General features: G+C 42.5%; 1 protein-coding gene across 6 annotated transcripts in view; it reads right to left on the bottom strand.

The window, feature by feature from the left end:
- KIDINS220 (kinase D interacting substrate 220) overlaps positions 1-18,020 on the bottom strand; it is a 171,681-nt gene that overhangs the window by 81,981 nt on the left and 71,680 nt on the right. For all 6 annotated transcript variants that reach the window (XM_074947688.1, XM_074947690.1, XM_074947691.1 and 3 more), the window contains exon 22: positions 7,039-7,201. In XM_074947688.1, the coding sequence (XP_074803789.1) occupies positions 7,039-7,201 (163 nt within the window). The remainder of the gene's footprint in view (positions 1-7,038; positions 7,202-18,020) is intronic.

Genomic DNA, 18,020 nt, shown 5'->3' with positions numbered 1-18,020 from the left:
TGGGCAGAAACCGTGAAAGGTTTTTTTCTGCCCAGGTAAAAAGAGAAAGCTCAATGCAAATCTAGGACGTGCAGCTTTTGTTCACCTTTCTGAGCACGTGGCTTTGTGGGGAAAAAATGGTAAATATATAGGTTGATTAAGGTGGAAATTGGAAACCACCTTTGACAGAAACTTAGGATGAGGTCTTAGCTGAATTTTGTCCTTATAAAAAAGTGTGTTGCAGATCCATGACAAGCCCCTGTAATTCCCCCACTCTCCTGACTAAGGTGATAGCCACTACAGTGAGCTGTAGCTCAAGAAAGCTTATGCTCAAATAAATTGGTTAGTCTCTAAGGTGCCACAAGTACTCCTTTTCTTTTTGCGAATACAGACTAACATGGCTGTTACTCTGAAAGCAGCCACTACAAAGGCTACCTTCACTGAGAGATGCAAAAATGAACAAGATGCCAACAGCTTGAGTGGGGGACTCATAAGAACAGACAATACTAAATTTAAGTCACAAGTGGGCACTGGGCCATGAACAGAAGGAAATAATCTATTTACATCTTTAAGGAATTGGGTTAGTGACCACACTTTTATCATTGATTTTAGGATGAAATGCTGAAACTGAATTCAAATGAACTGTATGAGGGTTTAGGGACAGACTATATTGCTTAATGAGAGAGACAGTCTAAAATTTCTTGAATCTACATGTGTGAAGGTAATAGTTTGTGGGATGCTGCTCAGAAAAAGAAACATTTCCACTTAGTCACGTAACTAGTCCTTGTAGACAGTCTTCCTACTACTAAGGAGGACATCCTGGACTGCCACTGAGCAACATGCTTCTTCTGCATTTAACTACTTATGAACCACGCTGTCAGATGCAGCTTCTGAAGATTCAGGTGCAGCACACGCCCATGATTCTATGTGATCATAAGATTATTTATTAAATCGCAGAAGCAGAGACTCCCTGGCAGATATGTGCTGGAGCTCAGAATACCACATTTATCCCAATGATCCTGGAGCTATAAGGATCATTATTCCTCAAACTTGCTTCAGTTTTGAGGATGACCCTGGGAATTAGGGGCACTAACGAGTAAGCATACAATCAGACCTTGCTCCAGGAGAGGAGGAAAGCATCCTAGATTGACCCGAGGCTGTGACCTGCCTTGGAACAAAATTCAGGACATTCCCTGTCCTGTCAGGTGCAAACAGGTCCCCACTTTCGGAAACCCCCCCCATATGAAACACCATAGCCAGGATATTAAAGTGGCCACTCCTACTTTGAGGTGAAAGACATGCTAAATGGTCTCCCAGAGTATTCTGAATTCCCGGTAAGTGAGATGTCCTGAGAGTATGGAGTTCTGTATGCAGAAATTCCACAAATTGATTGCCTACTTTCACAGTCTGTTTGACTTTGTGACCCCTTGCTTGTTGATGCAAAACATCACTGTAATGTTGTCGATGTGTACTTGGAGAATCTTATCCCATTTATGAGGTGGAAAGCTTTGGCATGCACAGAAAATTGCTCTTAGCTTGAAGACATTTATGTGTAATTTTGCTTCTTGAGGAGACCAAAGCCCATGGGCTTGGAAGACGCCCAAATGCACTCCCAACCCATGGTTGAAGGGTTCATTACTAAAATCATGGACAGAGTAGGCAGAGCAAATGGGACTCCACAACATACATTGTCCTGGTTCATCCACCAATCTAGTGAGGACCATTCCTTCAGCAGAATGCTTACAAGTAAGTCCAAATAGTGAATCTAGGAGTGAGAGATTGAGTTGAGCCAAACCTGGAGCACTCGGAGGTGCAGTCTCCTATGAGGGGGTCACATATGGATCATATGGAGACCTTCAAGGCTGAGGAAGCTACCCAGCTAGAGAAGACTGCTGTCACACCACAGGGGGAGGAAGCTATGGCTCTGTCACAAGGAGGATGCTGGCTTCTGGTTACTTGGGGTGGCAGGCAGTGCTCCACCCCTGCTCCCACCTCACCGACCACAGAGATGAAGAATCATTATACTGCCCTGGCAATGAGGGATGAGTAATCGTCCTCAAAGTTGGAGAAGCTCTGTACCCCAACAGCTGGAACGCAGCCACCACTCCCAAGAAGAAACGCAGGGTAGTGGTGGTCGGTGATTCTCTTCCGAGGGGGTCAGAGGCATCCATCTACTGGTCTGACATGGCACTTGAGAAGTGTGCTGCCTCCCAAGGGCCTGAATAGAGACATTACATAGGGATTGTCGAGGATCATCCAGCCCTACTATCCCATGCCACCTGTCCATATGGGCAATAATACTGTGGCATGACCTTGAGCAGATCAGAAGTGACTACCGGGTTCTGGGAGTAAGGGTGAAGGAGTTGGTGGCACAAGTGGTGTTCTCTTTGATCCTTCCAGTCAAGGGTAAGGGCACAGGCAGATGCATTGGCGAGGTGAATGCCTGGCTGCGCTGATGGTGTCAGCAGGGGGGTTTAGCTTCCTTGACCATGGGATGCTGTTCCAGGAATAAAGACTGCTGAGCGGAGATGGGGTCTACCTATCAAGGAAGGGGAAGAGTATCTTTGGATACAGTATGGCTAACCTAGTGAGGAGGGCTTTGAACTAGATTCAATGGGGGAAGGAAACAAAAGCCCACAGGTAAGTCAAAAAGATGGAGACTTGGGAGAAGGGTCAAAGTCTGTGGGGAGAATGAGCAATTACAGTAGGGACAAAGGAGAGATAAGAGGGTACACAGAAAGGAAATCAAATCAGTATTTTAGATGTCTGTATACTAATACAAGAAGGAGAATAAACAGGAAGAACTAGAAATACTAGTGAATAATCACAACTATGACAGATGGCATCACAGAGACTTGGTGGGATAATACACATGACTGGAATATTGGTTTAGAAGGGTACAGCTTGCTTAGGAAAGACAGGCAGGGAAAAAACAGGGATGCCTCAGGCAAGTGGCTGGGAGTGTCCTGTTTTCTCTTTGGGAAATACGGTCACACTGCAGCTCCCAGCCACCATGGGCAGAGGGGGAACCTCACAGCTCCCAGCCACCATGGTGGCAGGGGAAATCATAGAGTAGCAAAAGTCACAGACAGGTCACGGCTTCCATGAATTTTTGTTTATTGCCCGTGACCTGTCCATGACTTTTACTAAAAACATTCATGACAAAATCTTAGCCTTAATCATAATGCATATGCTCTAGGGGACCAAATTAAAGTTGCACAGGAAATTCTAATTATGGCTTTTCCTAAATATTGAATCCTTGACTTTAAAACCTTAATGATGTACCTTTAATGTAGTTTGTGTGTGTTATTTTCAGGGGGTTTTTTAAACTAGGGAAAAAAAGGAACTTCCATCATGTTGCATCATATTGACACTGTGGCAGGGAAGGGGTAAAACCCCTTGAATGCCCTGCCAAAATGCTGGCTAAGCCCTGCTTTCTGATAGGGAAGCCAGATGCAGGGGCCCAGGCAGCCAGCAGAGAGCCCAGCTGCAGGCCCTAATGAGGGCCGGCTCACAGCAAGGACTTGAGCTAAGTAGCGGCAGCTGGGCTGAGGAAGGGAAGGGCTTTATAAAAGCCCTAGAGAAAGCTCAGTCAGGAGGCTAGCCTGGGAGGGGATAGGAGGCTACAGCTCTGTCTCCTCTCCACAGGAAGGGAGCCTCATGGGCCAGGAGACCCTGGAACGGGTTAGAAAGGGGATAACTGTTGGGGGATAAAGGGAGACTACACTGTAGCACTGTAAATAAAAGCACAAGGGTGAAACACCGGAAGAAGGCATGAGGACTCTTATTTGGCCAGCCTAAGCACAGGGGGAGAAGGAGGAAACCTGTGCGGACCCTGTGACAGACACCCACAGGGATCATCAGCTGTGTTGGACACTTCAGATCCACTATACACACCTCTGCCACTTGAGCTAACACAGTAACTGATAGCAGTAGAATTTTGTCATCCTTTGTCACCCATCACTGGAGGGGGATGAAACACACACTCTGTCAATTGGTTTCACAGCTATTTGCTGGCAGCAGAGGAATTGGGAGACTAAAGAACCCCGGGTTCCATTCCAGGTTCTGGATGGGAGTGTGCTCTAGTGGGTACAGACTCTTCTACCCATTCCTCCTAAGACTGATCCCTTTCCTCATTCCCTCCAACCTGTTCCTAATTCAGTCGTATCTTTTTTCACCCATGGCTCCTTGTCCCAGTCCCATTTTCCTTGCATACTCAGTCCCTATCTCCAGCCCTCAGGCTTCTCATCCCAGTTCCAGTCTTCTTACCCTTCCAGTATTAGTCTCCCCCCTCCAGGTTTGCTGTCCAAGTCCTAGTCTCCCACAACTCCCAGTCTATCCCCATCACTCCCAGTCTCCTTCTCCAGCCAGTCCCATTTTCCCTGCTCCCCATCCAATCTCTCTCTCCCCTCCTTCCACACTCATTCGCTGCTAATCTCCTTTTCTGGGCTCTTCATACAATTCCCATCCTTTGCTTCTTATCGCAGTCTTTTTGCCCAGACAATTCTAGTTCTACTCCATCCCCGCAACCCCTTGTCAGATCTGTTTCCCCTCCTCACCACCCATTTTCCACCCCATACCAGTTTCTACTCTCAACATTCCTCCTTCCCCTAGCTCCTCATCTGAGGTCAGTGTTTCCCCCATTCCAGTTCCCCTTTCCCCTCATCAGTTTCCATGTGTTCCCCCTGAAAACCTCCTAGATATCAGTCTTCCTTACCCAGCCAGTCCAGGTTTCTTTTCCCTTCCTCCACTCCAGTCCCAGTTTCAGCAGACTTCTTATTCCGATCTACTCCTTTCCCTTCCTCCCTGTCTGGCTGTTGTCCTCTCTGCTTTTGAATCAGATGGCTTCTTCCTCCATGCCGTCTGGGTACCAGCAATGGATTCACTGAGAGCACAAGAACAACAGGCTCTCTGCCATCAGTTCCAGTACATGGCCCCACTCTGGCCAGAAGCAGTCATTACAGGGTAAGTCTGGTTTTGCCCCTGGGTCATACAGAGTATGCCCATGCTTTGCAAGCTGAGCTGTAATTGCTCTGTGGTGATGACACACATGAGATCAGGTCGCATATAAGAGTTATGAGAGGATGAAGCATGTTCAGTTGCTTTGTGGGAATAGTGCATGCGCAGTCTGGTCAGCCCTAGGAACTGTGAGAGGCTTGAACATGCTCAGTGAGGAGTGAATCTTTGGAGATTTTAGCTCCTAAAGGGAAGCAAGGGTGAAGGAGTTGCTGGCACAAGTCTGCATCAACTGCGATTTTTCAGTCTTACACCTCGGCCAAACATGGGCAGATTTTCATGAGTGCAGGAAGGCAAATCCCTGTCACAAAGACCACCTGCTTGCCAGATTTTACATCCCCATTTTAAAGCATGGGAACCTGAGAACTTTTTAATAAAAAAAAAGGTCACCAGACTTTTTTTTCTTATAACAGGCAAAACATGTTTTTCCCTACTCTCATTCTTGGAAATGGCTGAACCATTTTGGCTAAATTTTTCCCACACAAGTTCATCCTGAGATAGACATCTTGTTGGATCATATTAAAGAAGTTCTGTATTAAAATCACAAATGAGTTTGATTCCCCATAACTAGTAATACCCTGGAATTTAAACTAAGAGGTCTCTTGGTTTTTGGTACTGTTTCTCTCCCTCTATGTGTGAAACTTGCAAGCTGCTAATTGTGTTAGTACATTCTAAGACAGAGTCTGTTCTCAAAGCAATTCTTTGTAACAACAACTACTCACACAGAGAGAGACTCAAAGCAATGCTCTGTAACAACAGAAACAGCACCCAGAGACTCCCCGCCCTTTTGTTGTATTCATCTCGCTTTGTTAACAATTGTGATTAAAATAGAGATAGAGGATGTATGTGGATGGATGCTTGGTGTGGATAATAACTGAATGATCAGGGAGGTGCCAGCCTAAGAATCCAGTGTCCATCGGCTGAAGAAGGTGTTAAGTGGAAATAACCAGAGGACCCCTGGAGGGCAGACTGGAATCCATCCAACAGCCTCAAGAATGGGAGAACCAAAGAACAAGATAACATCTGGCAGCACGGAGCCATCAGGAATGTGCCATCTGCTGACTGATTCAGCAACAGCATGATGAAGCAATTCCCATAGACTGGCATAGGAAGAAATTCCTATAAAAATGGACTCTAGAAAGTGAGAACTTTGGGGTCTGATTCTGCAAACCAACTTCCAGGAGCATCAGATGAGGATCTGACAAGGCCCTGCTCCCTCCTCATGTCCAGGCCACCTGGCCAGTGGCTTGGCATGAGCAACTCTAAGGCTGGTAACTATGATGATAACCTCGCAGAACGTGTGTGTGTGAGAGAATGTGTGTGAGAGAATGTGTGAATAAATATGAAATTGAATGGAATGTTATAGCTATAACTAACTGCTTACTATGATTCTTTCTGTATTCACAATAAATGTAGCATTTTGCCTTTTCCCCTTTAATAAGATCCCGCTGGTTTTTATTTTATTGGTATAACAACCTGGCATGTAAAATTCCAGTACACGTTATTAAAGTTTAGCAAAGTTATAAGCAAATGAAAACAGGATCTTATAATGGGAAAGTGCTGGACAATCCTAACAGATGATGCTATCAGCCCTCCCTATAATAAACCACTGAAAGCTCCACTGAGAAGTCTAGATAGAATTTCAAGAATAAATTACCAAATAAAATAACACCATTTCATATTATATTATGGCCCTTTTAATATTTTAAAAGTTATATTTTATTACCTATAGATTGGCAAAGAAAATGATGTCTTGTTGGGATGAAAATTAGATTAATGAAAACCCAAAATAGCTGTGCTAACCAACTATGTATGACCACCCAGTACAGATCTTAATAAAATAAACACAGACATATATAAACAGTACACCTGCTTTAATTAGCAGTGAAAGACATTTAAAAAACAACAACAACAACAACAACGTTTGCCAATACTTAAAGATTTTAAATATAGGGGAAAAGACTTGGGTGGTAAATATTGGCAAATGCGGACTTTTTAATAGCAGTTATTAGAAATTTATGTCATCACTAGAACCATACCTACCTCTCGTAGATGGTTTTTAAAGTAAGCTGATCTGGAACACCTTCAGTCTCTTCCAAATACAATATGAGCCAGGATGTCCTGTATGGCCACTGCTCTGTAAGGTTAATCCAGCTAGCCAGTCTATCCCAATTGAAAGTGATCTGATTAGCTCTCAATAAACGTCCTAAAAATACAAGAAGGGGGGTGAGAAAGGAAGAAACTCTTAATAGCTTGATCTTTTGTCACATTCTATAACAGATGAAAATCATGTATTCTCCTAACAGCAGAAAGTGGAAAAGGTTAGATTAGTTCTATGGAGTTCAAATTTGTTTTGGGTCACATGTAAAATATCTAATTTGGTAGTCTAATAAAAAATCCTACTGGATATCTGTGTATATCTCAAAACCCACCATGACTATCAGCCTCTGCTCGGCCAGGCACTGGATTACAACTACCAGCCTGTTACAAGTAAGAATTAATGTGCATTAGCAGAGTTGTGGGGCAAAGTATGTGCAGTGCCTGACCGTAATTCTGCCCGACTCTAGCAACATTCTACAGCACTACATTTATACTGTATTTCAAACATTTTTTAAAAATTCATTATTTCATCCCAAGAGATTTTCTGTCTGTTTCCACCAGGAAGATATCACTCATGGTTATAGCAAACAGGCAGATAATTGGTATCCTGAATAGTAAATCAAGAAAATCTCAAAGCTGGAAACAAAAGGCAGTACTTCATTAACAAGAAAGGCAAGGTTTGGGTTTACGAATATAGCATATTATTAAAGGCAGAAAAAGGGATCTAAAATCAGTTCATGTAGTTGACAAACATTCTGATGAGAACAATATGACAAGAGGTTTCTTTACTAAGATGAATTCTGATTTGCATGTGCTGAAGAAAGAGTATTCAGTTAACACTTTCAGAATACTGTCAAACTTCTAAATCACAGGTAACAAGGTTCTATATGAATTTTTGATGCAAGTTCATATTAAAGACTCCACCTTCTGCAAAACACACATTGTGAATCCATTCTACATATGAATCTCACACTTTAATATTGTATTCCTATTGTGTCCACTTTCTTTGCATTTGGGTTGTGGGGTTTTTTTTTTTGTTGAAGTAGCATTACTAAGATTGCTAAAGTGGTTCATAATTTATCACCCTTAAAGATCCCATTATGATGTCTGTAGTTAAATTATATTAGTGTACACAAATATCTCATGGTTACAGATTTTATATAGTTTTAGTTTTTACTCTTGGGGGGAATTCTGTGCATCTGCGGAAGCGCCAGAATTCGTCTGTCTCACATAATTTTGTATTTTCCGGCATAAAATACATTTTGCCTAAGAAGTGCTGTCTTTGCACACCAAAGACCACTGTGGCACCAAAACAGCCAGCTGTGTTCATGCTAGCTGTTCTGGAGCCACAGTGGCCTCTGGTGGACAAAAGGCAGGACTACAGCACTTCTTAGGCAAAATGTATTTTATGCGGGAAAATACAAAATTCTATGCCCAGTGCTGCAGAATTCCCCCAGAAGTAGAAGTTCATCACAGCACCCTGCCCACAGAGCCAGGTTAGGACAGAATGGGGCACACAGGGCTGCTGAGGGGGTCACACACTGGAGTTCAGAATGTCTAGTTGGGGGTACAGACTGGTGCATGGGCTCAGGAGCTGTGGGGTGACAGCGTTGAGCCTAGGGGTGGGGAAGAGAGAGGTTGCAGAGACCCGTGGGGGGTGCAGGGACAGACATGCCTGACTGAATGGGAGAGGCTTGGGGGTCAGCCAGGGTCTGCATAGGGGAGGCTTCCCAAAGCTCTAACAATCCCCACCCCAAAAAACAACAACAACAAAAAACAACCCTTCTCTTACCCACACCCAACATCCTCCAGGTTCACTTTTAAGCTCCTTCCCTCTCCCTCAGCTCCTCCATTACCTCTGACTCCCCCAAGCCTTTGCACTGCTTCTGACAGGTGCAGAAAATACAGTTCTGTATTGTAATTTAAATTAATTACACACACAAAGTTCTGTATTAATAAATCTAGTAAGAAATCTATTGGTCAAAAACATTTCCTAGAATTTTTTTTTTGGTCTGTATTGTTACAGACATACTTGCTGACAGATATTTTGAAATACATTACCAAAATAATTGAAACTAGCATGATTATATTGCATTATTTTGACAAATAAAATATGCAGAATTTTGAAGTATTTTCAATATTGTGGGCAGAATTTTTTTGCTGCAGAATTTTTAATTTTTGGTGCAGAATTCCCCCAGGAGTAAGTTTCATACCTGGTGTCACATATCCACAGGATGTGTACTATGATCCACCTTTAAACAGTCCTTTGGAGGAACCCCTTCAATTGCTCAGACTTTCACACATGAAAGTCATACAATTTTGCTAATCATTGTTCTGGACCTAGCTGGGTACTTTGAGAAGTGCTTGGCTGTGATTGTCCTGACATTTTTTTTTTGACTGCTTGGTAAATGTTTTATTTGCCCTCAAAGCCTTTTTTTTTAAAATGGGTAAGTAAAATAAATCCTGAGCTGTAATCTAACCCCATTGTGCCACTTTGGCACAGGAAAAAAGTGAGAAAGCACATAGATCTTCCTAGTGGACTCCCTTACTGTCATTTATAAGGCTTTACATCAGTCTGGCAATGTAGGCATCTTAAAACTTCTACAGGTTTTATGCTCCTGGGGGAATTGATTGAAAATAGGAACAGTTAACTAACAATAGGATCATTAACAATGTTACTACACATGCCGGCTGCTACATTTCTGCCTCAGAGAATGAGATCAATTAACCATCAACAGCAACATTAACAAAATGTGGGTTTATTGGTTTGTAACAAAAGCTATTTTCTTTAATTTAAAAACAAACAATTTTCAGTAACTTGATACTAATATTTAATTAAATGTTTTTTCGATTCTCAAGAAGTTACAGACACGTTACTAGGCAGGCAGGCTGCTACATTTCTGCCTCAAAGAATGAGATCAGTTAACTAGTAGGCAGACTGCTACATTTCTGCCTTGAGGAAACAGCCTTCCTTGTGCATAATAAAAAGACCTGCCGCCTTCCACACCCAGCGAGCCTCAGTAGTGAGAAGGACAGAGTCTCTCTCGCTTGTTAGCCAGCCCCACCCCCTGGAAGGTAATCATCTCCCCCACAGGCACGCACGCCCAGCCCCCCTCTCCCGACAGTGATTTGCTTCTCTGAGGCTGCTCCAGGCATGCCAGGGAAGGGAAGAGGCACCTGTCCCCCAGCAGAGTTCTTTTGCATTTTTCTGCGCAGGGGGCACAGAAATATGTGGACTATATGAATTCTGTGCCCCCGCAGGGGCGCAGAATTCATCCAGAGTACATACCCCAAATTTCACCTCACTTAAAAACTACTTGCTTACAAAATCAGACATAAAAATACAAAAAAGTGTCAGAGCACACTATTACTGAAAAATTGCTTACTTTGTCATTTTTACCATATGATTATAAAATACATCAATTGGAATATAAATATTGTACTTACACTTCAGTGCATAGTATATAAAGCAGTATAAACAAGTAATTGTCTGTATGCAATTTTAGTTTGTGCTGACTTTGCTAGTACTTTTTATGTAGCCTACTGAAAAACTAGGCAAATATCTAGAACAGTTGATGTACTCCCTGAAAGACCTTGCATACCCCTGGTTGAGAACCATTGGACTAGACAACCTCTCAAGGTCCCTTCCAGTCCTACAATTCTATATCCACTGAAGAGAGGACAAGAAGTAATCAACTTAATCTGCAGCAAAGAAGATTTAGGTTAGATATTAGGAAAATCTTTCAAACTACATGGGTACTTAAGTTCTTGAATATGCTTCCAAGGGAGGTTGTAGAGTCCCCACCATTGGAGGTTTTTAAGAACAGATTGGACAAAAACCTGTCAGGGATGGCCTAGGTATTACTTGGCCCTGCCTTAGGGGAGTGGGCTGAACTTGATGACCTCTCAAGGTCCCTTCCAGACCTACATTTCTATGATTCCATGAGTCTATATATCTTACACACAATAATTAGTGTAACATTCCTGTTGAACCAGATTAGACTATAAACAAGAGAATCTACAAGCAAAAACCTGAAAAGCTTGTCTGATGAGAGAAAATTTGTATAATATAATTTTATTTAGAAATTCAACATGTTCCCAACTAACCGGATCTGACAAATTTAAAATTAGGAGCAGTTTTTTTTAATAGAAGGATTCTGTTATAAATAGGAAATTTCTCTAGTAATCTGTACACCAGGAGCTATGCCTGTCTGCCAGCACCCAAATATTCTCCGGGTAGTTTGACACATCTTCACTTATTAATTTTCCTATTTTTATCCTGCTAACACTACCTAATGAACTCATATTTGTACATTAAATATTTATGCTAAATACTATCAAAAAATCTATTTAAGCAATAAAGAGCATATGAAAGTCACATTTGTAAATACTTAATATTTACCGTTACCCAGTAGTTTTTAAAAAAGGTTAATACTATATTGCATCTCATTTCTATGCAATGGAAATACTGGCATTAGCAACTTATCTACAAATGCAATTTTTTAAAAAAGCAATACTCTCTAATCTTATTAAAATCACAGTCATTCAGAGCCAAATGCTTTCGATGCTGGGACACATGTAATAAAGTGGGGTGGGAATCAAATCTGATCCATTTGGGATAGTGAGGTACAATTGCCTTACATCAAAACAAAAATTAACAAGAAATTTAAAGTTGACTCAAACTTTTTCCAATTTTACCCCGTTGGTGAATCATACACTGTGTCTACAACTTACAGTGGTGTGTCAAGTACAGACACAGCATGCCCACCTACAACAAGTATAAGTAGCAGTGTAGATGGTGGGACACTGCTTAGGCAAGTACAGTAAAGACATATACTGTAAGTTTCTGGCATATGCTACATGGCTCTCTACACACCCAAGTGGTTCCTCCCCCATCTACACTACTATTTCCAGCAGTGTAGTGGTCTGTGGCCAGAGCAGGAAAACCTCTGGGTCAAGGCAGCGGGGAAAGGTGCCAACAGCTCCCCAAAGCTGGACCCTTTCACTGCCACAACGAACTGCCCAAGCCTTTCCCCACCCCAGTGAAAGGCTCTAGCAGTGAGATCCTGCTGGAGCTTTTCCCCACCACTGGGAAAGGCTCCAGCAGAGGGGAAAGGCAGTGAGGAAAGGCCCTCCTCCACTGCCTACCCTCTGCCAGAGCCTTTCACTGCAGTGTGGACACAGCCTGGTTTTCACTGCAGCATGTAGCTACCCATACCCTACAGGCTGCTCCATACACAGACAAGACCATACAGAGAACATTTTACTGTGAAAAACTTTCTATTCTGAGAGAAGCAAATAGGTCCTTTCCATTACCACTTTTTTTAGTTGACAGAAATGCTATATTGATTTTACATTTAAAGTACAGTAAGTTGTAAAGGTAAGGAACTTCTCATACTTGTATCCAAAATTATATGTATATTTCATTCCATCGATCCAGAGCACAATCATTAGTTTCGATTTTCTCTGTACCCTCTTTGTATCTGAGGGAGGGGATGCGTCAAGAGTGTCAGAGATTTTATGTTAATGGTGAAATGCAAAAGGCGAAATTACTTTGCATGCACCCTTTCTTACTGCTCTTTGATTGTTTCACATTTTCAAATAATTTTACACCTTAGAAGTATCAGGAATACTGAAATCTTGACTTTTGTTATTTTGGAGGATTTGAGAACTACAAAGGAATAGGTGACAGCTTAGAACAATTACCCAAACTACAGCTTTCCCAAAGCTACATGTGACATAGGAGTTGGAGGCAGTTTCTCACTGAGGTTTGAGTGCTCCTGTGAATAGTCCTGACTAGATCTGATTGTCTTATGAATCTGTCAATGGAAAGGTAGGTCCTGGCTGTCAACAAATCCAAGGATACCACAATGAACTACATTTTCCATACAATAATAAGCATGGATTTTTTTACATTGAGTTGAAGACCCAATTTCAGGAAAAAAGAACGGGTCCTCTGAGTGGATGACAGCACTATTTTGTAAGACCAACCCTTGAACAGCCAATCACTGAGGTACAGGAATACTAAAACCGCCTCTCAATGAAGATAAGCAGCCACCACTGCTAAAACTTTTGAAAAAGCTCTCGGAGCCAAGAAAGCTCTAAAAGGGAGCAGCCAGTATTGAAAATGATCCTGGCCTATAACTAAAAGTATTTTTTGTGAGATGTGTGTATCACTACATGGAAATGTGTCTTGTAGGTGAAGGGCAAAAAACCAATCCCCTGAATTTAGTGAAGGAATTATAGCTGCCAGAGTCATCATCCTGAACTTCAGAGACTTTACAAATGTATTTAGTTGCCTTAAATCTAAAATCAGTCTCCACGCTCTGTCTTTCTTTTTGCTATGAGGAAGTACCTTGAGTAGAAATCCTTTCCCTTGTGTTGAGCAGGGACAGGCTCCAGCGCTCCTAAACGAAGGTGGGAGTGTGTTTCCTGACTCACTAAAAAGCTTATGAGAGAGATCCCTGAAGAGGGATGAGGAAAAGTGGTAGAAAAGAGGGAGGAAGGAAAAGTGGATGATGTAAGTCCAATGTTACAATCTTCAAGACCCATTTGTCTGTAAGAATCCATTCCCATGTATGCTGAAAATGGGAAAGTCAGTCTCCAGATGGTGAAGTAAAGACTGTGGAGGATTTGAACCCTCAATCAACTCATTAAAACTGGTGTTTTGATGCCGAATATTTGGGCCAGGTGGATGAGTGGTTCTTTTCCTCTGGAATCTACATTTCTTTCTGAGGGGTTCAGTGGGTTTTTTGGAGCCTAAAGAATTGGATTGGACAAGATCTCTGGGTGGTTTGCTACCTACTAAATTTATTTGTAGGGGTGTAAATTCCTAGAAATCATAGTGGCCCTGGAGTCTTTTAAAGTATGTAGGGACTCATCTGTTGTCTCTAAAAACAACTTCAGACCATCAAAGGGGAGGTCTTTTACAGTGCTTTGGACCTCTCTGGGAAAGCTTGACAGTTGGAGCCAGGATGCCCTGTGCATAAACACCACACTAGAGATGAAATGGGCTACAGCATCTGCTTCTTGAAGGGATGTCCTGTACAGTAACTGTTCCTCAGCAATGACGGCTTGAAATTGCTTTCTTTGCTGTGGTAGAAGGTGCTTAATAAAAGCAGTAAATTTCACGCAGGAAAGGTAATCGTATTTTGCCATGATTGCCTTGTAATTTGTGATCCAAAATTGTAGGGTTGCAGTTGAGTAAACTTCCATCCAAAAAGGTCCAGAAGCTTCTGGACTTGGTCATTTGGGATTGGCTTGGTGTGGTGTTCCTTCCCTTGTTCATTCAGCGCATCCACTACCAAAGATTTAGGTGGGAGGCAAGAGAATAAAAATTTGGAGTCCTGGGGGGGGACATCATATTTTCTTATCTCCCATTTACAAGTTGGTGGTACTGTTGCTGGGGTCTGCCAGACTATCTGCGCAGGATCCAAAAGTCCATCATTGATAGGTAACACAACTCTGGTCAATGTTGCCAACTGCAGAATGTCCAGCAGCTTACATTGTGGTTCCTTGACCTCACTGAGTGGTATCTGCAGATTTTTCACCATCCATTTTAGGAGGACCTGAAATTGCTGAAAATCTTCTGTCACAGACAGAGGTGGACACACAACCACCTCATCTGGAGAGGATGAGGATAGTGCAATTTGAGGGGTAGCTTCCTTATCTGCTCTTACATTCTGTTCCTTGAACGTCTCCTCCTGAGGAATAGGCTGGGGGGGGGGGGGGCTGTGTGTATCTATCATCCCAGTGGGCAAGACTCAGAACCTTGGGAAATTGTTGGTTTGCTGCCAAGGGATCCCAGTATGGCCATTGTGGGGGGCCATGTAGGAGAAGAAATGGCATCGAAGACTGGTCCCCTGAAAGTCCTCTCGTCTGAAAGTCCTCTCTCTCTGTGCAGGTGTTTCAAAGAATGGGTTCCTGTATGGATGGTTAGGAGAGCCCTGCACCGAGATAGAGGAGACTAAAGGGAGGTCTCCATCATCATCCTCTATATCATCCAGAAGAGGAGGCCCAGCTGAAAACGTGGTGAATCGGGTAGTACTAGAGACAGATGGGAGTCCGGTGGTTGAGAGGGTCTTGGTACCACAAGATACTCAGTACCCATAAGCAGTGGAGATTCTGGTTCATCTATCTCTGATAAATCCTCTGTGGACCTGAACTCTTGTTGTACCAAACAGAAAGGCAGTACTAATATGACAGTGTTTGTGTCTCTAGAAGTAGACAGTACTGAAGATTTAGAGCATTCTGAGGCAGGTGCCAATGGAGTAAGGGCCTTAGGCTTACACAGTACCAAGGAACCCATCTGGGGAGGCACCAGCGATAAGGATGAGTCTGATGGTATCAGTCTCAAAGAATGTTTCTCCTTGTCTTCTTTGTCATATCTGGACAGTACTGAGGCTCGGTCACAGACGTGTTTCCTCTTGGAAGAGCTTAAGGGCTTTCCAGACATGCAGGTACCGGAGGAGTCCTTTGTCGCTATGATACCAAGTCAAGAGGTTGAAGCTTCTGAGACCATTGACCTACTGGGGGACTGAGGTCTTTAAGGAGCAGGCTCCTTATGAAGGGAGGTGCAGCTCCTCTTCTTCAAGGAGATCTCTGTAGTTTTCCCCTTACCAAGAGAGAGCTGAGGTGAGGTCAAAGGAGCTCTGGATCTACCCAGAGAGCAGTGTGTATACAGTGGTTCTTCTGACCTGGCTCTGAAGTGAGGAAAAGAGAGTGCTTCATCATCAGTAGCCTCAGTTTAAATCCTAAGCAAGGTAAAACTGGGAGATTAAGGACCAGACAGAAGTTACACTTCTGAGGAATGTGTGACTGCTGCTAACTAGGATGTCCTCCCAGCAAGTAAGCCAGTGTTTTAACCCCAGTGAGCTGGATATGCCCTTCCAAGGAAGGCAAGCCTCCTTAGAGGGGAGAGGAATAAATCTAATTCTCTCAACTACCAAACTAACCTAACTAGCAAGCAAACTATCTAAAATTAAATTAGCAACTAAAAGAAAAAACTCTTTTAGTGGAGGTGTGCTCGAGTGCCATCTCAGGCTGAGGCAGCTGAGAAGAAAATAAGGGCAGTTCACTCACACAGCCCTATATTATCTCAGTGTAGGGCACATACACGAGCCAAATGGACACTGCCAGTGCAACTCTCCATTTGACGGCATGTGGGGCACATGCAGACCTGGAGTGGAGCGCTCTTAAGGGCACTACTCGAAGAACAACATCTATTCACTTCTCAACTAAAGGCTGCAGCTCCAGGTTCTAGTCTTCAACGATGCTGTATTCCACTAGTCCCCTCAAAAATATGGGCATAAAAGCCAAGAATTAAGAATAATAAAAAACCTTTGAGGCCTTCTTTATACATCAAAAAAAAACATTTTTTTGTTATTTTTGCCTTGCAGTTCACCTTAAGGTACTAGCTGTGTGATCATTTTTCATTACACCATATTGTACAATCTGGAAATATATTTAAATCATAGTATCAGAAGGGTAGCCATGCATCCGATGAAGTGGGTATTCACCCACGAAAGCTTATGCTCCAATACGTCTGTTAATCTATAAGGTGCCACAGGACTCTTTGCCGCTTTTAAATCATAGAATCAGATGAATGTAGGGCTGGAAGGGACCTTGAGAATTCATCAAGTCCAGCCCCCTGCACTGTGACAGGACAAGTAAACGTAGACTATCCCTGACAGGTGTTTGTCCAATTTGTTTTTAAAAGCTTCCAATGATGGGAACCCAGGACCTCCCTTGGAAGCCTATTCCAGAGCTTAACTACCCTGATAGTTAGAAAGTTTTTCCTAATATTTAACCCAAAACTCCCTTGCTAAAAATTAAGCTCATTACTTCTTGTCCTAGCTTCAGGGGACATTCAGAACAATTGAGCATCATCCTTTTTATAACAGCTTTTAACATATTGGAAGACCATTATCAGGTCTCCCGCTCAGTCTTCTTTCCTCCAGATTAAACAGGCACACTTTTTTTTAAACCTTTCCTCATATGTCAGGTTTCCTAAATATTTTATCATTTTTATTGCTCTCCTCTGGATTCTTTCCAATTTGTCCACATCTTTCCTAAACTGAGGTGCTCAGAATTGGAGACAGAACTCGAGCAGGGGACTCACCAATACCGAGCAGAGTGGGACAATTACCTCCTGTGTCTTACAACACTCCTGTTAATACTCCCCCAGAATCATATTAGCCTTTTTTGCAGCTGCATCACATTGATGACTCATATTCAGTTTGTGGTCCCTATAACCCCCAGATCCTTTTCAGCAGTACTACCATCTAGACAGTTATTCCCCATTTTTTAGTTGTGCATTTGATTTTCCCTTTCTACATGAAATACTTTGCACTTGACTTTATTGAATTTCATCTTCCTGAATTCACATCAATTTTCCACAGTCATTTTGAATTTTCAACCTGTCCTCCAAAGTGCTTACAACCCCTCCCACTTGGTGTCATCTGCACATTTTATAAGCATACTCTCTAGTCCATTAACCAAGTCATTAATGAAAATACTGACTAGTACCCAAGACTGACCCCTGCAGGACTCCAGTAGATACGCCCTCCCAATTTGATCACAAACTATTGATAACTACCCTTAACCATTTGTGCACCCACCTTATAGTAATTTCATGTGGACCACGTTTCCCTAGCTTGCTTATGAGAATACTATGCTTCATGTCAAAAGTATAGTCTAAATGTATCATACACATGGGAATACGTTTTCTAATAATTTCAGCAGGGTTTTAGCCCTCTGGCTCCCATTAACGTTAATGACCAACAACTAAACCCAGCACATGACTTTTTTTAAAAAGAAGATTTACAAAATGCTCAGGTTACATTTAAATTTCCAAGTGAACATTTAGTTTTGTTCTAGTTTTTGAGATATGAAGCCACTGAATCTCTTTTTGGCTACATCTGCTA

This window comes from Natator depressus, chromosome 3, assembly GCF_965152275.1.
Source record: "Natator depressus isolate rNatDep1 chromosome 3, rNatDep2.hap1, whole genome shotgun sequence".
Taxonomy (NCBI): Eukaryota; Metazoa; Chordata; order Testudines; family Cheloniidae; genus Natator; species Natator depressus.
This window is presented reverse-complemented; position numbering and strand designations above follow the sequence as displayed.